This window comes from Mus caroli, chromosome 10, assembly GCF_900094665.2.
Source record: "Mus caroli chromosome 10, CAROLI_EIJ_v1.1, whole genome shotgun sequence".
Classification (NCBI taxonomy): domain Eukaryota; kingdom Metazoa; phylum Chordata; class Mammalia; order Rodentia; family Muridae; genus Mus; species Mus caroli.
Genome location: NC_034579.1, coordinates 16,372,527 through 16,398,429, shown reverse-complemented (window position 1 = coordinate 16,398,429; position 25,903 = coordinate 16,372,527). Strand labels below are relative to the sequence as shown.

Here is a 25,903-nt window from a genome sequence, read left to right as displayed (position 1 = left end):
TATATATATATATATATATATATATATATATATATATATATATGGTGCTGGCCATGGTGGCACAGGCCTTTAATCCCAGCAGTTGGGAGGCAGATGGGAGGCAGAGGCAGGCACAGTTTGAGGCCAGCCTGGTGAGTTCCAGGACAGGACAGCCAGGGCTACACAGAGAAAAAACCAAAAAAATTAAATAATAATAATAAATACAGCATTTCTGAAAAAGAAACAACCAAGACTGTATAAATTCTCTGGAGAAATGTGTTTTTTGGTTTTTGGTTGTTTTGGTTTGTTATTAATGATGTTTTGGGACATGACCGGAAATTAAATAAAGTTGGCTTTGAAATGCTGCCTTTCCCTCATTTAAGGGTCAGATCAACAGAGTTCCTCCAAGTCTGTCCTAAGTGTGTGTGTGATGTCTTCTGAGAGGCCACATAGCCTAAACTGGTTTTGGAGTCTCTTAGATTCAAGTGACCAACAACTTAAGTTTCTCATGCCCAGTACTGGATTTTTCCCCACTATGGCTCTTATGCAGAGCATTATCACTCCAAGTGGCACAATTTCATTTAAACTATATAGGTATGCATGCACATACTTACTATATCATATGCAAACTTAGTAAATATAAAATTAGTCCTTACGGCTTTTTCAAATACATTTAGTATTTATCCCTTCTCCATCTGTTCCTGAATTGCACCTTCCATCCATTTTTTTCTACTTCTTCCTTCCGATCACCTCTATCCTGACATGCGGAGAGTTCCAAAGAAAGCAGCAGCCATTGAGCAACCAGAATTGGGAGAAACTGTGCCAGAGAATACAGGTAGGTTGTGTGTCTGAGCCATTTGAGCTGGCTAGTGGGTCCTTGGGAGTAAGGGCTCTGTGGTCTGCCAAGTCCTCTAATAAGTCAAAGCTATCAGGGTTAGAAAGATGGCTCAGCAGTAAAAGCACACTGGCTGTTCTTCCAGACGACCTGGATTGAATTTCCAGCTCATATACAGTGGCTCACAGCCAACTCTATCTACAGGGATCTTAATCCACTCTTCTCACCTCTGCAGACACTCGTACACATGGCCATGAAGGGCATAAAAACCATCTCTGGTGGCTGGGAAAATGGCTTAGTGGCCAAGAACACCGGCTGCTCTTCCAGAGGGCTTGGATTCAATTGCCAGCACCACTTGGCAGCTCGTTATCTGTATTTCCAGTTCCAATAGATCGATCACACACACACACACACACACACACACACACACACACACACACCAATGCACATAAGCCATGTTACTTTAAATTTCTCTAGACTTGACATTGTACCAATGTTTTGTATATGTATGAATATGTACCATGTGTATGACTATTGGATACCTTAGAATTTATTGTTATGAAGCTACCATGGGAGTGCTGGGAATCAGAATTCAGGTCCTCTGCAAGAGCAACTGTTATTTAGTGCTGAGTTCTCTCCAGCCCTCACTTTTTACAACGAATCATACCAGCTATGCTTTCAATTACAAGCAAAAGCTTACGTTTTAGTAGCTAGCTACTAACACGGGCCTATAATCCCAGCATCTGAAAGGCAATGAGGTGAAGGTTCTCCTTTGGGTCACCTGGGGGCCGGCTTGGGTTACATGAATCTGTTTCATAGTGTATGTACACACCTCACTATATTGTCTATTTTTACTCAACTGTTAGCAGCTATGATTACTTACCTGTCCAAACAGTCGAGGAATGAAGTCGGTGAGAATTCGGAGTGCTCCTGGGACTATTCACAAGAAAACAAATCTATGGCCTGCACAGAATTGTTTTTACAATGTGTTTTCATCCTCCTCCCAGGTGTAGCAAATAGGTGTGAGTTTACTTCAGATTACACATTATTGCTTGCTGCTGTTATTCAACTAAATGTTGGTGCATTTGTGGACAATGTTTCGGCCATGTGAAACTCATCCTTGCGGTTGTATACAGCGTAACTCTAAGAACTTTACTCATGTGACTTCTCTTAACCCTCATAGGAAATTGTCTGGGGCTCTTAATAAAGTTGGCTATCACATGAGACTTTAGTCGGTCTCATTTATACGCCCAATTCTCCCAAGTCCCACTGCCTGGAGAGCAGGGATCCTACCTAATGACCTGGGCAAGGCTGGGCCTAACGGTATTCTGTCAGTGAGGAAGAAGCTTGAGGATTCACACACAGACAACTGAAGAGTTGCTGGGGAGAAGATTTTCTTCACTGGAACAGCCAACTGGTATAATTGTCCAAGCTCCTGTAACATTTTTTTAATATTTTATGTGTACTGTACCAACTGCCTGAAGCGGCCCACGTCAGATGATGAGATCAGATCCCTCAGAAATAAAACTACAATGGCTACAAGATTGTGAATCCATAATCATGAGCCACCACATGGGCCGTAAGAACCAAACCCCAGTCCAATGCAAGAGCATAAAGCTGTTAGCCTGCGCTTTCTCTCCAGCCCACCGGGGTGCACCGAGTTCCATCATAGCCTTGAAAATCAACATGCACAGACACAGTGAAAGGCAGCAGCCCAGTAAACAAGAAATGGGCAGAATGAGGATAATGTGCCTTCAAAGCCTGGGCACAGAAAACCCAATACTTCATCCTCTTTGGAGATGGCTTTCTCAGAGATAATCAAGGCTCACTCTTCTTCGGGATTTCGGGATTTCTTTGAAGACTCATGAAGCAAATCTGCACTAGCAGCTGCCACATTTCTATCTTCAAATCCATCTTTCTTTTCACTAAAAATGCAGTTCCCTCCATGTTTGAAGCTCACGGGAAGCATACCTCTGACTTATGTGACAAACACAGTGGAGCCATGCTCTTCCTGTAGTGAGAACAGGAGCAACACAAGTTATAACACATCACCTTCCTGCAGACAGTTACTCAAAGGAATAGACATCGTGAACCAGGCCAGACAATGTAGTAATTGAACTGTATCATTACACTCAAATACAGCATATTACTAAAATAAAGCACTCTTGTATTCTGTGGTGGTCTTAATGAGAAGTGTGCCCCGAGTCTCAGGCATTTGAGTACTTGGCTTCAACTGGCTGTCTGGGAAGGCTTAAGAGGTGTGGCGTGATGAAAGAAGCATGTCACCAGGGGCCAGCTTTGAGATGTAAAAGCCTCTACTCACTGTTTCCTGTGTGTAAGCTCACATTGTACGCCCTCACTCAGCAATCTAGTGGTTGCCATGCCTCCCTGTTGTCAAGCTTCTCTGCCAGGATACTGTTAAGACTTCTAATCATCTAGACTCCAAAAATGCATCCAGAAATCCCAAGCCATCTTGAGCTACATAGCAAGACCTGCTTCAAAATTTAAGGCTGTAAGTTATTAAAAGTTGTCAATTCCCGGGCCAATAAGGAGGCAAGTGGAGAAAGGTGATTTCTGTCAAACTTAACAACCTGAGACCAACAGGGTAGGACAAAACTACTCCCTCCAAAAGTTGGGCTTGGATCTCCCTCCACACTTGCACACCACACACAACTATACACATAAATAACACACAATCAAAAAATTGGGAGAAGTGATTAATTTTTCAAAATAGGGAAATGGCTCACGAGTTAAAAGGGACGTGCATTTCTTTCAGAAGACCAAGTTCAGTTCCCAGGCCACAAATAAGGTGGTGCACAACTGTAACTAGAGGGACTCCAATGCAACTCACTCTACTGGCCTTTGTGGGCAGATTTCACACAAATCTTCTTTTGTATTTCCAATAATGTTTGAGAAATGTTTCAATGATACTGGCTGTTAAAGAGAACAAAGCCTAACTCTCCAGTTACTGATTAGCTGTACTTTTTGGAGGGCAGTAAGCTAGGGATATGACTCACAGAGCCCCAGGTTCAATTCTAAGCACAAAAATATAGTGGCCCACCACTGCAATCCCAACACACAGGTGGAAGCAGAAAGATCAGCCTTTGATCAAAGTCACCTTGGCCATCCAGTTGAGTTTAAGGCCCACCTGGGCCCAATGAGACTCTCAAATCAAAAAGGAGTCAATTCATAGCTTACAAATGACAGATGCAGCGCCAACTGACCGCGACCTGGCATCCCCATGTGCTAGGATTAAAGTTTGGTGCCTATTCTTTGTTTTGTTTTTTGTTTTTTTGAGACAGGGTTTCTCTGTGTAGCCCTGGCTGTCTTCGAACTCAGAAATTCACCTGCCTCTGCCTCCCGAGTGCTGGGATTAAAGGCGTGCACCACCACGCCCGGCACCCATTCTTTTCAAGGATCTGGAATTGCTGTGCTTTATAGAATGGCTCACTAAAAACTGTATGCATTCTCATCTTCCCAAGGAGAAGACAAGAAAGCAATTAAGACAGTTTTAAAGAATCAAAAACATTTATCAAACCACGTATCAAATTTATACAAGTTGGTATTCCAAATTCTAGAAACAGGCCATAGAAATCAGCTGGGTAGAGTTCAAGCAGCAATAGTCTCAAAGTCAGGTAAACAGAGACCAGCTATTACCACTTAGGACATTTTATTGGCATATGACAATTTACAAGGGTCCCTGTTGAAATATACACCACACTGAGGAAGAATCCTTTAGCCATCTACATTCATTCCCGTTGGATAATATTTTCCCCTCAAATTATAATTTAATTCCCAACACTGATTTTAACGAAAGGGAACAATAACAATTCTTTGAAATAGAGTGCAAATGGGACTTTTCTTTTTATATTAAAATTCCTAAGATGTTTAAGCATACAAACCTAAAAATTGAGTCATGGCCTTCTAAAACTGCTTTCTTGTTTTTTTCTGGGAAAATCCTTTGGTTCAATTTTATTTCTTTTCTCTGCGTAAAGGAAGTATGTGTATGCAGTGTATAACACATAGTATGCAGTGTGTAACATACATTATGCAGCATGTAACATGTAGTACGCAGTGGATAACAGTCATTTTCCTGGCACTTGTAATCAAGCAGCTTTACTGAGAGGTATGGTTTAGCTTTGTAATGTGTCATCAAGTGTGTAATTAAATGCTCATCTCAAGGAAAGCACACAGGCTACTCTGGCTCTGAAAAGAAGACTCACAGTGGTATTCTCTACTGCAGTTCCCATAGCAACCCCTTGACTATGATGTAATGGCATATTCTTGAGCTATAGAACGGAAGTAACCACAGGTACAACACTTAAAAACACCCTGTTACTCCTCATTAAATAAGGTTCAACCAATCTGCTTTTCTCTGTTGTGGACAAAGTAAAGCTAAACAGTACAAACGTAAAGATTCAGTGTATAACCAAATGACTGTTGAAATGAAAGGTGTATATTCATATAAAATAGAAATGGTATGAAAAGTATTAGGGAATTAAGCACATGTTTTTACATTTAAATTAATCTTAACTATTATTTATAAATAACTACTTATATCCAGATTGAAGCAATAAAGTTGATTTTCTGATTTACTACATAATTTCAGTATGACAATTAAGGGGAGCATCATGCAATACTGACTCCTGAGGATCTTATGATAAACACTTCACATGTTGACTTTGGTTTTAGTTTAATTTTGTTGCCAAAAGTTTTTAGCAAAAGCCACTAGCTATTCAAGGTCTAAAACACTGTAAAATTATCAAAACTTACAAGTGGGCATTAACAGAATAGGCATTATCTTCTTTAAATGCACACATACACAACCAATCTGCTGCAATGTAGCTAGCTTTTATTTTTTTTAAAAAATTAATTCTTAGCACTGAAGTTTACTTTTATTCCTTTAAAAGCTATTAAACAAATAGCAAAAAACCATATTTACCTAAAGAATAGATGCCAAGAAAAAGGCCATTTTATAAATTTAAGTTGATGGATGACACAATTAGATCAGTGCTACAAGCTTCCTGCTCAAGTCTTCTATTGGCAACAATAAGAGAAAACTAATTACTTAAATATGACTTAACAGTATGCTGCCTCTATCTAATCTTGTGGTTATATTATGGACTAATCTACAGCTGCTCAAAGCATCCAATAAATATGTAAGCTATCCAATCAGGTACTAGATGACTGTGTGCACACACTACGCTGCAGGATAATCTTCCTCTACATGAAAAGGACTCCCAAGTTTCATTGTAGTTTTGTTTTTTGTTTTAAATACAATCAGGTTTATAGAATCAGGATTTTACTTACACTGATATTACAAACCAATTTCTCTCTCTCTCGTAGGTAGCTGGTATCTAAGACCATGACTCAAACTATCAGATAAGAATGGAATTTTGAATTCATATTGGAAAGTCTCTTCAAATGATTTTACAAGCCATTGTTTACTTTCAGAAAAAAATACCACTTTCTCAAATCTTTTAATTTGTACTTTTTAGCTATTAACAAAGCTGTCCTCCTTATATATTTGCTGAAGTGTGAAACTGGTTTACCATAATAGCATCTTTGTGATATTCTTCAAAAATTAGTCACCCTACTAAGTAGTGTTCAAATTTTAAAAGATGTTAAACTGATGTGTAGTTAAAATAATTAGTGTGGTCACTATAAACAATTCCTGTTCAAGGATTTGTGTGGATTTGAGAAGAGCTAACCTTCACTTCAGAATCAAAGACTTATTAACAGGGAGGCAAGTTAAGAGTTGTCACAGAGTTGGACTTGACCACTTCTTATAGACAAAGCAGAAATACAATGCATGTAACAAAAACAGTCAAATGTTTTTAAAAGTTGATAGTTACAAATATGATACCGAACATTTTCTACTTTATTTCAATACAATTTTCAACATACAGTCTACTATTTTTTTTCAAGGTATTTGAAGACTTAAAACAAAATTTCTATAGACTACTTGCAAACAGTACAGTTTAAGTAAAATGCTTACATTTTTATTTGAAAACAAAAATCAGGTTTAAAAAAAATGTAAGTGTCAAGTTCTGCTCCCTGTTGCAATCTTGAGACTATTCCTAAAAAAGGAAAAGGAAATTAAAGGTCAGTAAATCTGTGGGTAGTGAATATTAATATTTCTAAAAGTTATCAACTCAATTGCCCGCCAAGTTCATACTAAATAAACTGTGAAAACTCAGAAAATGTCTACCTTTTCTTCTTTGCGTCTGTCCTTCTTCTCTTCATTATTTTCCATGGTCTCTTCTTCATCTTCAACAATCCCATCTCCTTGGTATTTGTCATGAGTCCATTTTGGACTGCTACCTGATTTTTTGAAATTAAAGCGCCCTCTGCCACGTTGAAAAGTACCACGACCTCTTCCTCTTTTGGCCCAGTAATCCACACCATCATCTCTGTCATCATGCTATAAAAAGGTTCAAAAAGAAACATCAATAAAACAGCTTTCTTGTAAAGATATCAATTCTCTAACATACAGCTGCCATGTAAATTATGTCAAGCATAAGAGATTTTAAAAGCCTGCACCGAGATTTAAATCTAGATATGAATATACATCAATCCACAGGCTAGGAGTTTCAATGGTAAATCATGACAGCACAGGCTTAAGGCAATTTATCTCGACTATTTTCTTTTACAGTGAAGCTATTACATCCCAAACTTAATTTTTTAATCAATATATTTAAACAGTTACTCCCCAACTTATAAACTATTCTATTAAGTAAAACAATCTTCATAGCTAAAAAGTATGTAAAGAAGTATTCCCATTCCAAAACCCAGTAGAAAAGGCTAAAGGTCCCTATCACATTAACTCACTACATCTGCTCACAATGAGACAAAGTGAAACAAACAATGGCCCTTTACAAGAAAACAAACATAACACAAGACGGAAATCATGTTGCATGGGCTTTTAAGTACTTGAATTGAGCAACTACACAACTCACTAAAATCTTTTAAAATGTGTCACAAAGACTGTTTTCAAAACATATGCAGCATTTGTATAGATTAACTTCTTATATACCTTAAAATTTAGAATTATACATGCAGATATTAAGCTATTTGAAAGAACAGTTTTAATACAAGCTGTTACTATCTTGTATCTTTTGGCACTTTTACCAAACAATGAAGACTGTAGGTGGGGTTGTGCATGACTCAATAAAGAATGACTTCTGAGACTAGACAGAAAGTACAGACTTCCCAAGAGAGCCACTCCAAATGGTATCTCCTCAGTTACATTGTTTCATGCTCCCTTATGCCACTAACACTCATTTTTAGAGCCTTGTTTGATGTTGCTTTTAATGATCTTTGAATGTGTAGCAAGAAGGAAACAAGTTCTGAAAAAAGGACCTGCCATTACACCTTCAACAGAAACCATAGAGAGAGACAGCCTAGAAGGAACAGTAGAGATTCAGTAAAATGCACTTGGTCCAGTGTCTACCAAGCAAGGAAGGATTCAACGTTTGTCTATAGTGCTTACTTACTAATTCTACAGTGCTTACTAAGCTTGCTAAGTACAGTGACACGCTGCTCGGAATACTTGTAATCACTCATCCAATCTTTAGAAGCAGGTATACTATGACTATCTGTTCCTATCCTATAAAACAGAAAACAGACAAAAAACCCGAAAACTCTTTACTGACCACTATCTATTTCCCACAAATCCCGGTGGCAGTAAAGAGCTAGCAGATCGGGCAACTCAGAATAGAAATGGAAAAGGCTGGTTGCCAGTGAGATTAGTCATTACTTTTAGATATAAACTCATTTGAAATTTTAAGTAAAAAGAAACTAGAGCTGGGCAGTGGTGGCGCACGCCTTTAATCCCAACACTTGGGAGACAGAGGCCTCTGAGTTCGAGGCCAGCCTGGTCTATAGAGTGAGTTCCAGGACAGCCAGGGCTACATAGAGAAACCCTGTCTCGAATAACAAACAAACAAACAAAAGAAACTAGAGCCCCAGGAAACTAAGCTGTTTCTTTCAGAGTACATTCATTCCAACAGCAACTCTGTGAAACGGTGGGTGGATACTAAAAATACTACTTGTCTTCTTTTCCCATTTCCATGTGTGAGCCCATGTACGGGTGCTTATACAGGTGTGTATACATGCCTGTGGAAGGCGTGACTGGAGACACTAGAGACAGCTCTTCCACCTTGTCCAGTATGGTAATTGTGGCTAGGAGAATCCCTTATCTCTACCTTGGAGGCTGAAATTACAGAAAGGCCCTCAGACCACAAACCCAGTATTTGTATAGGGTTCTTAGAAATTCCAATGTTCTAACCACTGAGGTGCCCTCAGCCACTGGAAACAGTCTTAATTTTCAAATTCTTACATTCAAAATTTGAGTCTCCTAGTTTTAGGAATTAATTTTTCACAGATGACAGTTAAATATTTACCTAACAGTCAGAATGGCTTTTTTTTTTCTTAAAAAGAAATCTAAAATGGACTCAAGATCTCCATCATCCATCTCTCTCCACTTAACACAATTAAATCAAGTTTTTCTAAGAATAATAATATAATAATAATAATAATAATATAATGCCAACATTCAGCAACAGGAATCTGCATTTCAAAGTTAGCCTGGTCTATAGAGTAAGATCCTGTCTCAATCTCCTCCAATTAATAAATTTACTAAGTATAGTGTTTTAAAAACTCAATTTTAGGTCGTCATCAGTCCCTATGTGTTTCCACTGCCTTCCTTGTCCTGACAACTTGCCCACTCCATATTTCTCACTTGTTCCAACTCCTCCTATTGGTCTCTCAGGATCTACCTGACACTCGGATCTCCCTAGAACCCTTACTATTGATTATCACACCCTCCCTTCCACAAAGCCAAGGTTTATGACAAACTGAAGAACGTAACAAACACCCGTAAGTATTTAATCAGGGTAAGATGAAGGTGACAAACGAGAAATTCGGATTGGAGTGCAGTGCATGGCATTAAGTATGAATCCCACTCTTACTAGCTCAACAGTCAAACTACTCAGTAACTGAATTACTGGTCATCTGTGAAAATAGAATAGCCTCAACTCAAAAGGGAAATTAAAAAAAAAAACTTTCTTATTGCATGTCTGAGAGTGGGTCATTGTGTAACACATGTTAGACCCCAAACTTAGGTCTACCCTCCTGCCTGAATGCTGGGATTTCAGATATTAATATGTCCAGCTTAAATGTTACCAAACGTTTAATTCTACTGAGTTAAAATTTCTAATACTGAGCCAGGCGTGGTGGTGCACGCCTTTAATCCCAGCCCTCAGGAGGCAGAAGCAGGCAGATCTCTGAGTTCGAGGCCAGCCTGGTCTACAAAGTGAGTTCCAGGACAGCCAGGGCTATACAGAGAAACCCTGTTTCAAAAAACAAAACCAAAAAATCTAATACTTGTATATTATAGTTCAAAAAACCAAAGGAATGTCTAAATTTAAAGCTCATTTCTGAATTGTTATTTTGGCTCTTATCTCTAGTCTCAATTCTGTCTAAAGTCAGTCTGTACATAAAATGTGCAATATTCCTGGTGATTCCAAGGAGTCACTTCAACTGCTCTTGAGTACAAAAATAACTTAGCCACTAGTCTATGATAACTGTAAACATATTATACAGACCAAAAATTTAAGATTACAAACCACAGCCAGGCAGTGGTGCACAGTTTAATCCCATCATTCTGGGAGGCAGTGGGAGGCAGAGGCAGGCAGATCTCTTGAGATTGAGGCCAGCCTGGTCTACAGAACAAGTTCCAGGACAGTCAGGACTAAATACAGATATCTTGTTTCAAACCAAGAAAAGAAAATGATAGCATACAATAACCACAATTATCATTACTTGTTACATAACTAAATTCTTTTGCAGAGAAAGGGGAGGGAGGGAGGAGACAGGGTTTCTCTATGTAGTTCTGAACTGGCTCTGTAGACCAGTTTAGCCTCAAACTCAGAGATCTACCTACCTCTGCCTCTCAAGAGTTAAAGGATTAAAAGTTTATACACTACAACACCCAGAAAATAACTAAGTTTTTAAAATAACATTAATAAAATTAATTTAAGATGTTTATGTCCCAATTTAATATTTAAAGATCCATGAAAACATATCCTGACAATTAACAGAAAATCTGGTCTAAATTATATCTCGGTTGCATACAGTGGCACATGCCTGTAATGCCAGAATTTAGGGAGCAGATAGGAGAATCCAGTTCAAGGTAAACATCCATTCAGGATATACGAAATAGGTTTGAGACCTCCTCTCAAAACTACACTAGTTTTTGAAATTGTTAAAATACACCACAGGTTTCCTCCTTTAATCCCAGCAATCAAAAGCAGAAGCAGCGATCTCTGAGTCCTATGCCAGCCTAGTCTAGTGAGACCCTATCTTGAAGAAAAAAAACCTAATAGTTAAAATTTACTAGCTCCTTATTCTCTCTAACTTTCTAACTTCAAACTTGAACTATTTGTCTGGCATTTTTACCTCCCCTCATCCCATATCTGAAATGTGAGCCTTTTAGCATCATGTCTTCTCCACACTCTCATCATACCTGTAATGGTAACCCGACATGACACTGCTGGATCTCAGTGTCTAAATCTGCATTAACAACGACCCACTGGACCCACAGGATCTGCTCTTGCTCTCTCCTAATCACTTCAGACCCACCCTAGATAGGGAGGAGATCCATTTTTGAAGAAGTGTGCTGATCCTTCCCAAGCAGACTCACTTCAGAATAAGCTTTATCCTCTAGTTAAGCAACCCTGCTATAGACACTCAGTTTGATCACCCTCTACCACTATTTACCTGCCTTGCTTACTATTTTCAGAACTAGCCTCATAAGCATGACTTCCCTGAAAAACTATGATTAAAAACTGATATTCAGGTACATTTGAGTAACTTAATAATCTGCCCCTATCAAAACATACAATCCATTTCCCAGGCCCAACTAAACAAAATTGCCTCCTATCCAGAGCCTTCAAGACCCACAACCTCCCATTTTAACCCTTAACAATTTGAACAGGAAAAGCATATCCATTACAACCAAGGACCAAAACCGACACATCTAGCAACTGCATTTTCAATACCTAATTTTCCTATTATTCCAATGAATTTTGAAAAACTCAAGTTCCTTCTTTACAAGAACCATGAAGAACTTTCCTTGTCTTTAAGTAGCCAGGAAATAAAGTACAATTTAATTAAGAGGTTTCTACACTTAGAAGTGTTTTCTAGACAGATATGAAAGATGTTAAACTCAACTATAGTATCGTTTTGTTCTATCTGAATGTGGCAATCAAATCAGGCAGTTTTAATTTACCTTAAGCAGCCCACTGTGTGATAAGTCAAGCATGAAATCAGAACTAGAGGGACCCATAACTGAATTTAAAGTTTCAAACAATTTAAGTAATGATATTTAAAAAAAAAAATGTTCGCCCAAGTTACAATGAAAATCTCATAGTGGTGAACATCTGTACTGAATGAAATGTATTCACCTAGGATGTTTGGAAAATCAACACAAATCAAATAAAACAGATTTCTAACACCCACCAAGAAGTACTTCTTGCTCTTTGGGGTATATTCTGGATCCCATTCCTCTTCCTTCGGTCTCTTTTGAAAAGTGGTATTTGAGTTGTTTGGACCAGTATTTGTCCCAGCAAAAACTCCTCTGGCTCTTCCTCTGCCTCTAATTCGAAACTGATTAACATTAACACAGTTTTTAGTAATGCAATCAAAGGTACTTAGTTACATGCAAATTCTAGATTTTACTGCAGTAACAAAAGCAAAGTGTGTGTGGTGTGTGTGTGTGTCTGTCTGTCTGTCTTCACAGCCACTGAGGATGGACCAGGTAGTCATTTTATACAAGGAAGTTGAGTAGATGAAGATAAGTGATATTGTGAGCTATTAGAGTATGCACTTTGATGACCTGAAACTAGTATTTTTAAACAGTAATACAGGCAGGTCCCTCTACTCACTAACCAAAAGCTATCTAGTTCCTGTGAATTATACCAACAAAGTATTACCCTGAAAGAAAAGTCCTTCTGTTCCTCCAAATGACCTGTGACTACAGTAATATCCAACTAGATATAGCTAAAGGTTAAACTATGGATCTGAGAAAATGCACTCCATTTAAGCCTATAGCAGTTACAATAACTTTATAAAAGCATCATAGATTCTACGTAGACTTAGGGAAAGTTGTGTGACTGGTACACATATAAGCAAGGAGGTGAACAGAAAACAAAAACAGCAATAAAACAGAGATATAAATCCATTTTAATATTTTTAAAACAGGTTTTCCAAAATTAGTGATTTAATGAGTAAACTTTTACTCTTGAAACATTGATCTGAAATTTTTTAAAAAGTACCTAGTTTATACAGAGGCTTCAAAGTCTCAAACTGAATGGATTTCATTTAATTGGCAAGATAACATTACAAACACCATTTTCTTACTCAAGACTGGCTTGACTCTGGCTTTAGGAAAGGTAACAATCTATAAGGTATATCTGGTTTCCTCTTTGCACAGTTCACCAAGACAAAGGCTCCCGAATGATCAAAGATAGCTATTACTTACAAAGGTTCCTCGTGGTCTGCTAACTCCTGCAAATCCTGAGTAGTCTTTCATCTCATGGTGAGTTTTAAATTCTTCTTCTCTCTCTTTCTTACTCTCTTTTTCTTCTCGAGAACTGGGGGAGGACGGCGATGCTGACGAGGACGATGACCGGGAATGGTCCCGCTCTCTACCTTTATGTTTGCTGAAAGATAAAAGAAATGTGCTAGTTTTTTTAAAGATAAAATCTTATGAGGAATGTTTTTAAGTTTAAAAAAAGGTACCTACTTAAAATTATTATTATGAGTAAAACTGGGTATAAACTCTGATACAGTCTGTCTCCAATTGTCTTCATTGATTGTTTTAAATAACTAACTTATAACAGCCTACCAGCTAGAAACTGGTAGTTTGCAAACTTCAATGATTTTCAGTTCTTCATTACTTTAACTTGTAATCTTGTGTCATTTTAATAAAAGGAAAGGAAAAGAGTGGGTTTGGTTTTTGTTGCGGTGCTGGGGCTTGAACACATGCGAGGTGAGCATGCTACAACTAAGCTACAGCCCCAGTCCAAAATGTCCTTGAGTCCAAGTTCTAAAAAGACTGCAGTTTATACATATCCTGAGTGAGAACAGTCTGTTTGGTTTAGGCCACAACATCATGATAGAAATAAAAGGCATGTAACATTACAAATAACAGTCATAAATTTAAAAGCACAAGTATAATCCACCATTTACCTAATGAACATCAAGAAAAAACTTCTCTATAATACATTTTATTCCTACTTAGAGATAAATTTACATGATTCTAATGCAACACCCAAAAAGGCCATACCTGCAGTAACTCTTACCACTGCTAACAGTATCCAGGGAAATATAATTTTCAAGACTAGTGCACAATAATCCTGCTTCCTGGGTTTTCCTCCCCCCCCACCTCTCCCATGTTAAACCACTAGAGAACACGTTAACAGTCTTGTACTCTGGGTGTTATGAGTTGAAAAAGTGCGGAATCAAGCATAACGAACCAAAGTTCTTACACAAACTGTTTCTAGAAATGCACTGCATTGAAGTCCAACCTCCTGATGTAGCCTGGATAATAGGACACATTAATTTGTCATTTTTTTTTTCAGTGTTAGCTTGCTATTCCAAAGTTTTTGTCCTCATCCACCATAAGCCGTGTAAAAGACAAATACATTTTTGCTGTAAAACAAATAATTTTAATTGTTTAAATTTAAACATTTGATTACATAGTCAAAATTGAAAGCAATTAAGCTGACAATTATTAAAGGCTAATTAGAAGCTAAAGCCTAAGTCAGGACAATTTGAACAATCACCTGTCATCTTTGTAAGGTTTATACTCCTTGTAATCCTTTGGTGTTTTTTCTTGCTTTCTGGACCCACTGGACTCCCTGGAGCCCTTGGAATCTCCCCGCTCTTTACTTCTCTCTTTACGGCGACGGTCAATGTCATGCCGAAGGTCAGCCGAATCACACCTTAGCTTTTTATCTCCCTGCAGAAAACACATACGTATAAAATACAGACTTCAGGAAAGAAACAGGATGTATACAATCTTGTAGTTATAGCACAACAGATCCTAAACTGCTATTTGCATCACATACTACCATCATCCTCCGAATTTCTTTTGAAAACAACATTTTAATGAGCATTTGTGTACATATACTAAAACTTCAAGACACTAAATTCTTTAGTTTTATGGTATTTATTCAGAGCAATCCATAATAAGCTTTCAATCAGCAAAGTGATACATCTTTCTATTCAGTGAATCATTATTAGCCCTCATTCTTCCAAATAGCTGTTATGAAATAGTTGGACAGTGTTAAAAGTTATAATCTATAGATGCAATATGGCTTTCAGCCTATAATCTTGAGACCCTGGAGTTATGAGTCTCATTAGCTATGCCTCATTAACATCAAGCTCTTCCCAGATAAACTGATAAACACAATAGAAGATACTTCAAAATTAGGGACTCTTATTTTCATGACATGCAAGTGGAATAAGATTAATAAAACTGAGGTTGAACAAAGGTCAAACAAAGTCAAAAGATATTATTCGCAATCCTGTACTCAGTATTTTGGGCTATATATTGCCCTTTCTCAATTCAGGTATTGCAACAGACAGTTTAACTGGGTCACAGTTCACCTCCTCCTTGTTCCATTGCTTTTTTCAAATACTATATAATTTAGAAGTTGAAAAGAGGCATCTAGGAATGAAGAGAAATTATACATCAGTAAGATGCTATGCAGTGTGGACATCCTTGGTACTATTCAACAATGAGAACTGGGATGTCTAAACTATAATATTCATAAACATGAACAAACCTGAAACATATGTATCTCTCAATGTTAAATACTACTCATGAATTTGTCCCTAGAGTCACAAGTCATAAGCAAAACTTCCCTAGTCACCTAGGTATTACTGACTCCATAAGAAACAATCTATCTAAGTGAAACTTTGTAAATCTTGCTAAGCATGTAGCTTCATACTAACACTTTAATTATTCATTAAAGACAGAAAGATAACAAAGCCCAACTATCATGTCTTTCTGGTCATCTATCAATTACTACTGCTCTCTCAGATGAAGACAAAGTGAATTGTTGGAGAAATGAAAAACAATTAACTCTTATTAATAAGGTATTAAGATCAAAGATCTTCTTTTTTTAAGTATTGAACTGTTCACTCCTCAGGCGGTTTTTCTAAAACAGTTATCTCCTGCGCACGGGCATCACCTTACCCCTAAGCTCCAGATTTCAAATCGAATTTAGTTAGCAGCACACCCTACTGAAAAATTTGTATACTGGCACTGTCAAGTAAATCCTATTAATACAAGTAAAACCCAAAATAGCCCAAATCTTCCACAACTCTACAAAACAAATGCATTCTTATTATTGTGATTAGAAAAGTCAAGGTTCAAGAGTTATTTTCCATACTCAGAGCATTTTCAAAATAGAACTGATCCCTTGCCACCTCTCCTGCATATTTTACTAAACACTTTATAGATAGCCATATGAACTAATGTACTCAATAAATGTCAACTTGAATCACCAGCAAGTACCTTATGACTGCACTGTAGTCTCAGCCCTGGCTTCCTCACCTTACCTGTATTACTGAACAGGTTCTTTTCAAGTTTCAAAGCCAAAGTCGTAAATAGTCCAATAGAAATTAAACCTGATTTGTTCCAAAGTTCACTTTGCAAATCAGTTTTTTGTTTGTTTGGTTTTTTTGGTTTTTCGAGACAGGGTTTCTCTGTGCAGCCCTGGCTGTCCTGGAACTCACTTTGTAGACCAGGCTGGCCTCAAACTCAGAAATCCACCTCCCTCTGCCTCCCAAGTGCTGGGATTAAAGGCGTGCGCCACCATGCCCAGCTGCAAATCAGTTTTTAGAATGCCTAGTCTCTTCCTTCTCGTGATGTAACCACCGCAGACCTGGCTTTTATAGATAGATAGCTCAGGCTGCCCTCTGCCTCCTGGGTGCAGGGAATAAAGTTGGACCCAGCCTAAAACGCTTCTTTTTCTTTCCTTAATTCAACACACAATTTGTTTTCCATACAATACGTCCTGATTACAGTTCCCCTCCCTCCACTCCTCCCAGTTCTTCCCTACTTCCCCCCCCATGTGGATCCACTCCTTTCTGTCTCTCAATAGAAACAAACAGGCACCTAAGGGATAATAGTAAGATATAAAATAAAACAAACAGAGACAGAGCCAAACAGAAGGTAAAGATCACAAGTAAGAAATGCCTATTCCTTCAATAGTTAGGTCTGAGGGTGCACATCTGTAAGCCAGGCACTCAGGAAGCTCATGCATGAGTTCAAAGACAGTCTAGGTTGTCAAAACTTGCTACCTTCAAAAGGACAGCGCTAGGGTAGCTTCTTTAGAGAAGCAGAAATACAATTAACTTTAAAAGACACATCCAAATTCACTCACCAACTTCACCTCAAAACCTCATAAAAACCATAATATAACTTATATCCTATTTATAATCTTTTCTACCCACCAACTCCCTATCCTTACCACATTTACAAGCATTTTCAAAAAGGTGTTCTTGGTTTAAATTAAGATACACTGCCATAAACATTGTGAATTTACAAATTTTAAAAAGATGTAATCATTTTGCCTAAGAAAACAATGTTTAGTATAGTATCATTCAGCTCAGTTTCACATGAAAAGCAAGTACATTAAAAAAGAAAAACTGTACCTTCTGCATTTCTTCTTTAAAACCTCTCTCCTCTCCTGCTAGCCGGGTGTGCTTCCTCAGAGCGCTGGGAGAGATGTCAATCCTCCTTAAGTAGAGCAAAGGGTATTTGTGGTTATAGTGCTTACGTTCTGGTTTAAAATAAAGTTAGTACTACCCACTGTTGAGTTATGTCTCTCCTGAGAAACCAATCTGGCACAGCTAAGTCTACTGTTTTAATTCCTAAAACAAGAAATAAAAATTATATGCATTAAGAATTAATGAAAAACTAGATATGATGGCGAATGCCTGTAATCCCAGTACTCCACATGTTGAAACAAACAAACAAACAAAAAATAGACCGCTTTGAGCTTGATGTCCACATAAGCCCCATAGCAAAATCCTGCCTCAGACAAAAAACAAACCAATTAAATACTCGGGGTAGACCTTTATACATAAATGAAAGCAGACCTTTAAAACACTAAACTTTAACCATGAGAAATAATACTTTATTGTCTTAAATATTAAATCACCATGCCACTAAAATGAATTAACTTATCCAATATTAGGATTTATATAATCCTCTAACAAACTACTGGTTTCCAAGAGTTCTTATAACTTCTCTGGCGTTTGATTCTGCACCTTTTGGTTTCAGGCTTTTATTAGTTAAAACTTCTCATTGCGTTCTCAGCAATCATCAACCATCAGAATACATGAGCATCTAAGCACCAAATTCAGTTCTGAGCTTCAGTACTATCCTATAAAGCAATCTTCAGAGAAAACACTAATGTCTAGATCTTCACTAACTGGTTCCCAATGCACGGAAGCCACAATGTGGACTGCGACACAACTGCTGACTTAGCGCCCACCCTCTTTCATGATGGCTGCTTCTGGTCCTCACCAAGTATTTTTACCTCAGATAGACTCAGAAACTCAAAGGTTCCTTGAGACAGTCACTCCCCAACCCAGGCCCCAAAAACTTACAGCTATTAAATTCCACAATGACTAAAGGTAGAATATTAAAGTTCTGACAATTTTAAACTAAGTAAACTAAGAATCGGGGGGTGGGGGGGAATTAAAATTTTTTCTAAGCTTGAAATACAGTGCCTCATTCCAGAAGAGTTCAAAGTTTACTTATGATGACGACAGCATACTTCTCATACAATCTTAAGCATCCTTCATTAACATTTCATATGCAAATCCAGTGCTCTACACACCTGTGTATCTCGGGGCTCTTCTGCCGGGTACTATGCTCTTCAGTAGCTTTCTGGTAGGAAGTGAACCGCTCGTTTAGGGTCACTGCAGGTGATTTGAAGTATTGCTCTGTTGATTTAGGAGAAACACTGTCGAATTAGGAATCTTAATTTTAAGAGAGAATTTTCATTTGTGATAGAAGGGCATGTAGCAGGTGAGAGAAAAGAATAAAGTGTTAAAATAAAAACTCCTACTCACTTACTTCCTTTTAGCTCAACACTGATTGCAAAGGTCCTGACAGGACCCTGTCAATATTAACTACAACCCCATACAATTAACAGATAATCAAGACTCTAGCTGCATGCTAATAAACTACTTCCTCAAAAAGGAACCATAGGTGGTATGTCCTTAAACCCTGCCAACTAAACAATTTTGTCATTTCAACTAATCATTTGCAGCAAAAATAAAGAAAATTACAGATAGTTTGAATAAATAATAAAATTATGTTAATTATGATGACATATCAACAGAAACAGCTTTATAAAAAAAAAAGTGAATACTGCCACTTAATTGGAGAGGGGGGAAAAAAAAACACTTTGAAATTGATTTACATTCACTAATTTGTCCAAAAACTCTGGCATCTTGGCAAACCTGACAGCACATATGATACTGTATCTTTCTTTAAGCAGTTTTTAAATTAGTAGTAACAATATTGATTAGTTTCTAAACCAGTTTAAGATATGCTGTAAATGTAAAATAGACGTATAAAGTCATGAACTATGAAATGTTACATTATGAAGCAAGCTATCTGCTTAACAGGTCAACATACATCTGTGTCAACTTACCGCCCAGTATCCAGCACATGTCTCATAACCAATCATTAAAACTTGAAACGGCCACTACCAGGGTAGTGCCTCAATCATAATTCCATGAAACCCAGGAATTTGAGCTAGCAACTCAGTTTTTATGCCATTTTTTGCCAGGAAGACAGAAGATTCAACTTTGCCTGTATCTTTCAACAGCTATTTTACTTTGAAACATGGATTTTGGCATTTCAAAACATATTCCAGGACCTAGTTATAATGAAAAAGAAAACATCACTGGGCATTTTCAGCTCTATATAAAGTAAGAGCTGTTCAGATCGGTTGCACAACACCAATTATGAAACATAACTACAGATCCTCTAAAAAAGGAAAAAAGAAAAGGAAAAAGGAAAAAATGTATCAAAATCTGATCTCAAAATTCAACAATAAACTGTAAAGTGTGGAGACAGGTCAAAAAAAAAAAGATTGAAAAAAAAAAAAAGAAAAAATGTTACTGCTTCCTACTTTTCTGTGCCACAATACTATAGCCATGAGTCATGATATGGTTCACAAGCTTATCTAAAGCCAAATAGCAAAACGCTGTTGTTAGCATGCTGACTATAGCCAAAAAAGGTCTAGGTATTCAATATTTCATCTATTACGAGTTGTTTGCATGACTAACTTAAAAAAAAAAAAACAAAGAAACAAAAAACAACCAACAGCCATCAAGTTTCCTGGGAAAGAACCTGCTAACCACAAAAATAACCACAGCAACACTTACCTGCCTGCCCCCAAACATAACCATACCCCAAGCCTTTGAAAAGTATTAGTAGCTTTTAAACTACAATATACTGGTGAAAATGTGAATTGACTTTAGCTAAAATGAAGCCATTTATTTCTAGAATGTAAAGACATACCCTATTAATATAAACTTTCAGTAAAACAGCAGAAACTATACTGCCAAGAGTTGCTATACACTTATCCACCCTGAGTCAGCAAGTCATAGGCATACAATTGACAGTTAATTTTCACATGCAATAGGACACTTACATTTTCAAAGTTAAGTAAATGTGTATCATACACTTCTATGTGACACTGATTTTCACATTTTAACTTCAGCCATTTGATCATCTTATGTCTTATATTTATTAGGCTCAATGCTAACTCTATCTTCTCCACAAAATATTTTCCAAATGTTTAATATTTAATAGTACTAATAGCACTACCTGCTAGCTCAGTTAGTATAGCTATTATTCAATTAACTACCTTTTTTTGCATGCAAGAAAAGCTTATTTCATGATACTACATATACCAAGCATACCTTTCACATGATGAACCAAGGATACAATGTGTTGTATAAATGACTCTGAAGTGCTTTTGCTGGCCTGAGGCAGCTTAATGTGGTCAAAGATGGATCGGAATTCTTGCTCTTTCTTGACCGAATGGACTAGCGTGCTAGCAAGTAGCCTGTCTTTAGTCAAGGAGGCAGGTCTAGAATATATCAAAAATAAACACACACACACACACAATACACCATTGGTTTGGATGTGTAGAAAAGGAATATCACTAAGTACCTCTACATTACTTACTAGGCACCAATGTGGAATTACCTGTTGGAATCGTCAAGTGGAACAGGTGCCATTTTGAGTTTGACTTCAGGACGGTGAGAATCACTGGCTATCATTTTGATCCTCAGTGGGCTCTCCTCTCTGAAGATGGACTTTTCTCGTGCGTCCAGACTCTTGTGTAGAGGGGGACTGTAATCAAAGAGCTCTTTGAGCTTTTCAGACTTTACCTGCTCCGGTGACTGCACTTCTTTCTTCACTGTTATTCTGTCTGAGCCTTTGTCTTCTTCCTTGTGCTTGTCTTTTGCAGTGCTGGGCCTTTCGACTATATATGCAGTCTCTTTCAGTTTATAAGTTTTTTCTTCTCTAAATCCATCACTTTCTCTATTGCCTTTTAATGAAACTTTGGACTTGTACTTGGGTCCTTCCTCCTCAGTATTCCGGTGAGATGCAGCAAAGCTCTTCCCCTGATCTGCTAGGACTGATTTCCTAAACTGTCTATAATCCTCTGTCTCCTCTGTGTCATCCCCTTCAGAGTCATGGAATTTTTGTTTTGCAGACTCTTTATCACTAAAGTAATCTAGAACTTCCTGGTCATCCCAATCTCCATCTGCCCTGCCTTTCTCTGACCCTTTCTCCTTCGGAGCCTCTTTATCCCTGATATTACCCCTATCAAGCAGGAATACTCTAGACTCTTCATCTGTGAACCTGTAATAAGCAAAGAAGAGGACAGTAACTCTAGATTGCACTCATTATAGATAACTTGCATATTTAAATGTATGGTCCAACAAAAAGACATTACTGAAACTTAACTTTATTTTTAAAACCATTAAAAACACTCACACAAAACACTCACTACTCTATACAGTTACCCGCCACAATTTTATACTAACACATCCAAGTTCTAAGAGCTCCTGATATAAAATACAGTCTAAATTTAACTTTTTGAAGCTAGGAACCACTAATAGATATACAAATACCTACTAAAATTTTAATCTGTATTTATGCTTAAATTTTCAGATTTCATTTGTTGCATTTTGCAGTAAAACATCATGAACTGCAGATTAGCCTCAAACTCTCTAAAGTGGACACTCTTGAGCCTTCTGCCTCCACCTCCCTAACATTGGGATTACAGGTGTGTGCTACCTCATTTATCTTCTTTGTCAATATAAACAAGACCTCACAGAATAACGTTAAGTATTTAATACTCTACCTCTATCAAAAAATAGTCTGTATAAAATCTGCTCTGACCAGGCAATGGTGGCACATGCCTTTAATCCCAGCACTTAGGAAGCAGAGGCAGGAGGATTTCTAAGTTCAAGGCCAGCCTGGTCTACAAAGTGAGTTCCAGGACAGCCAGGGCTATATACAGAGAAACCCTGTTTTTTGGGGGGGGGGGGGGGGGGGACACCTGCTTTAGAGGACTTCTGGTAATAATAGAAGTTACTCATCAATTCAGTAGAGAAAATTCCAGGTTGCATAGTAGGGGGAAAAAATCATAAGCAGCATACCTGTTCCACTTATTAACAACTGAATTTTCATTAGTTTACTAGCATTACTTTCTGTAATGCTTGGAACTAGAATTTAAACAAAGTACTTAAAATGCCATTAGACTCACTGAGAAATAAGGATGTTTTCCCAAGTCAGGAAGAATTCACAAAGCACTAAGAGCTAGACTATGTATATTACCACATAACAGGTAAACATGACTATACTATTTCTGAAATGTCACATTCTAAAGCAAAAAGGAAAGTCTCTAACACAAAACTGTTTATAATATTGGCTATCTTAGGCCTTTATAAACAAGGCCTTTTTCCTAGTTTATAACTGCTAGTTGTGAACTGATCGAAAATGGCTAATAAAACAAAGAATAGAAACATCAAAACACTTAAATAATTAAAAACTATAATTATCAAGCAGGAACAGTTAAATACAAAGCACAATGTTATTTTTAATTTAGTACTATAATATAAATGCACTGCTTTGGATTCTTACCTTTTTAAAAACTTTCCTGTCTTTGCTGTTTCCTGATCTCCTTCAGGATAAAAAGAGGACCGCCCCCTAGATTCCTCTCTTGGAGCAGTCTGTGGTGTGACTGTCTTTGCAGGGCTTCTTCGGGATGGGATGTGATGAATTGGACTGTTCTGAGAAGGACTATATCGACTAGACCCATTTCCAACAGAACCTGATCCAGACCTCTCAGGACTGTGCTGAATGGAATGTGAATGCTGAGAAGGGGTATTTTTGGCAGAGTGGACTGTACTAAGCATGGGGGCATCTGAGCATGATGAACTCTGACTGGGTGGTGTAGCAATAGGTGAAGGACTATGAGGTGACCTTGGACTATTATCATAAGCTGAAAGGCCAGGCCAAATATCACCAGAAGTAGCAGATTTATTAAACTCATCAATAGATTCAGATGGATCGTGTTCAAAAGTATCCTTTGGTTCCTCCTGTGATTTGCTTTTCAAAGGACTCTCTTCTTGGGGTTCCCCCTCAGCTTTTTTGGTTTGTTTTTCCTGAGACCCTCGTCTTTTAGAGACAGGAGATTTGCTATATGGGGATGAAGAGCGAGATGATGATGATCTTGGAGACCTAGAAGATCTATAAGACCGGCGAGATCTGCTTCGGGATCTTTGAGAAGACACGGATCTTCTTTTTGGACTCCTGGACCGTGACCGACCTCGTCTAGGACTCCTAGAGTGCCTTCTATTCCAGACAGGTCTATAGCCACCTCGATGGTATCTCCCTCCTCCTCCTTGATAATACCCTCTACCCCTTCCTCTGTACCCATAAGGTCGTCTCATTCCTCTATTATTCCTGTAATCTCGACGATAATCTCTAGAATAAATACGATCTCTACTACGAGACCTCGAATATGTTCTGGAACGAGACCTAGAACTAAAAATGAAATAAGTATCAATTTTTTTAAAAACAAAATACTTCATTTTACCACTTTAAATACATCTGGCTGAATAAAACATATATACAAGGTAAAATTATATACTTAAAAATGTTTGAAAAAGTTTACTGTTTCTGGTATGTTTAAAGCTTTTGTCTAAGATAAGCAATGAATGAGAGGCCTTGGGAAAGTAGGCACAGGAAATGAGAGAAAGGGTACCAATATATCCAACACAATATTGTATAAAACGTCTAGGCTATCACTAAAAGTCATACTAAGAGAAATTTAAATGACACCATGTACTGCTAATAGGGAAAGGGGGTTACATGAAATTACACAGAGCAAAAAGCCACTGATACTCAGCAAAGCTGACCACATGGAGAAAAATTACACACTGGTATTAACTCTCAATAGGCTCCTACTCTCTGTGCTATGGATATTATTATTTGAAGAAAAATATCATTGTTAAATAAAAAAGGGAGGGAAATTATCCTTTAAAGAACCAGACTCAGTAAAAACCAGAAAATAATGAATATGATTCAGTGCCAAAAATATTTGTAAAACATCCAGCTTATCTCTTAAGATGTAAAGAAACAAAGAAATCCATCATGTATTAACACCATACAGTAAATCTCAGATCATAAGTCGCAGTTGATAACGAGGTTACAACTTAAGACAATTCTCAATTTCACCTCTAAATGAGGACAACAAGTCCAAGTCACAGAGTTGTATTGAGAACGGTACACTGATGGCATGAGTACGCCGCCATACACTGTACCTGTACACAGCAGACCTGATCATTAACTACTACTTCACTATTAAAGCACCAGAAACACATTAATTCACCTGTATCTCTTCTTTCTAGAATGTGATCTTGATCTTGATCTAGAACTAGACTGTGATCTAGACTTGGATCTTGAAGAATGTGATCTAGAATTGGAGCGGCCCATTTCTTTTCTCCTAATCAAATGAAAGCAACATCAGTTAAATTAATACAAAAAGATATTTTGATATTTATTTACTTATTTCCAGATCTAAGCTGGATTTTTTATAAGTCATTCTTTTCAAAGGAATACTTATAAAACAGGCCTATTATCCCTAAAAAAGCCACCTTCACCTGCGTAAGGTACTAAATACTCAAGATAAAACATTTCCATGAACTTTACTCCTATGCACCTCAATCCAAAGGCACCAACCAACTTCGGAGCAATGTCAGACAACAGTTGTGTTAGATCTTTTTCTATGCCCAATATAAAAGTCTACTTACCTCACATGTAAAAGAGATAAAATTGTATGAGTACTACAGAAAAAAAGAAACCTGAAGAACATTAAAAAGTGGCACAATAACAGACTAGAGAGATGGCTTAGTGGTTTAAGAGCACTCTCTAAGACAGGGTCCCAACACTAAGAAGGAAGGAAGAGTCCCACCCCAGCCAAGAAGCTATCTGCGAGTGATACCACCTAGCAAAGGGGGAAAAAAAAATCAATTTTCTCCAATGGAGTCTCAATAAGTGTATTAAGCACACTTCACTCAGTGCATGCCCCATATCCAGAGAGTACTTAAGTCAGCACAATATGAATTTCTGTTAAGTCTTGTGTAGACTTTTTGTCTCATTTTGCATTGTTTGGCTACTTTTTTTTGTCTTAGCAGTCTTTTGCTTGCTAATTTTGATTTGTGTTTTTGTGAAAGTGTTTTGTGTTTCTTGTTTGGTTTTGTTTGTTTTAAAAAGCAAGAAAAAATGTAAGTTAGAAAAGTGGAAAGGATCTGAAAAGCATTAAGAAAGAAAAAATATACTGTATGAAAAAATATACAGAGCCGGGCGGTGGTGGCGCACGCCTTTAATCCCAGCACTTGGGAGGCAGAGGCAGGCAGATTTCTGAGTTTGAGGCCAGCCTGGTCTACAAAGTGAGTTCCAGG

The 25,903-nt window shown here is 37.6% G+C and overlaps 1 protein-coding gene across 5 annotated transcripts in view; it reads right to left on the bottom strand.

Annotated features, from left to right (window-relative positions):
- Positions 1 to 4,323: 4,323 nt before the first annotated feature.
- The window catches only part of Bclaf1 (BCL2 associated transcription factor 1), a 30,849-nt gene continuing 9,269 nt past the window's right edge, over positions 4,324 to 25,903 (bottom strand). Inside the window, exons 3-14 of one of the 5 annotated variants that reach the window (XR_002378879.2) lie at positions 24,832 to 24,945; positions 23,079 to 23,984; positions 21,129 to 21,791; positions 20,840 to 21,009; positions 18,739 to 18,844; positions 17,546 to 17,630; positions 14,665 to 14,840; positions 14,368 to 14,530; positions 13,359 to 13,539; positions 12,338 to 12,484; positions 7,026 to 7,238; positions 4,324 to 6,894 (exon numbers count right to left, since the gene is read on the bottom strand). Coding sequence is in view for 4 of the 5 variants with exons in the window: in XM_021173724.2 (XP_021029383.1) it covers positions 6,889 to 6,894; positions 7,026 to 7,238; positions 12,338 to 12,484; positions 13,359 to 13,539; positions 14,665 to 14,840; positions 17,546 to 17,630; positions 18,739 to 18,844; positions 20,840 to 21,009; positions 21,129 to 21,791; positions 23,079 to 23,984; positions 24,832 to 24,935 (2,757 nt within the window). In the remaining variant the exon portion in view is untranslated. The remainder of the gene's footprint in view (positions 6,895 to 7,025; positions 7,239 to 12,337; positions 12,485 to 13,358; positions 13,540 to 14,367; positions 14,531 to 14,664; positions 14,841 to 17,545; positions 17,631 to 18,738; positions 18,845 to 20,839; positions 21,010 to 21,128; positions 21,792 to 23,078; positions 23,985 to 24,831; positions 24,946 to 25,903) is intronic. The other 4 variants (XM_021173724.2, XM_021173725.2, XM_021173726.2 and 1 more) reach the window with 4 other exon arrangements.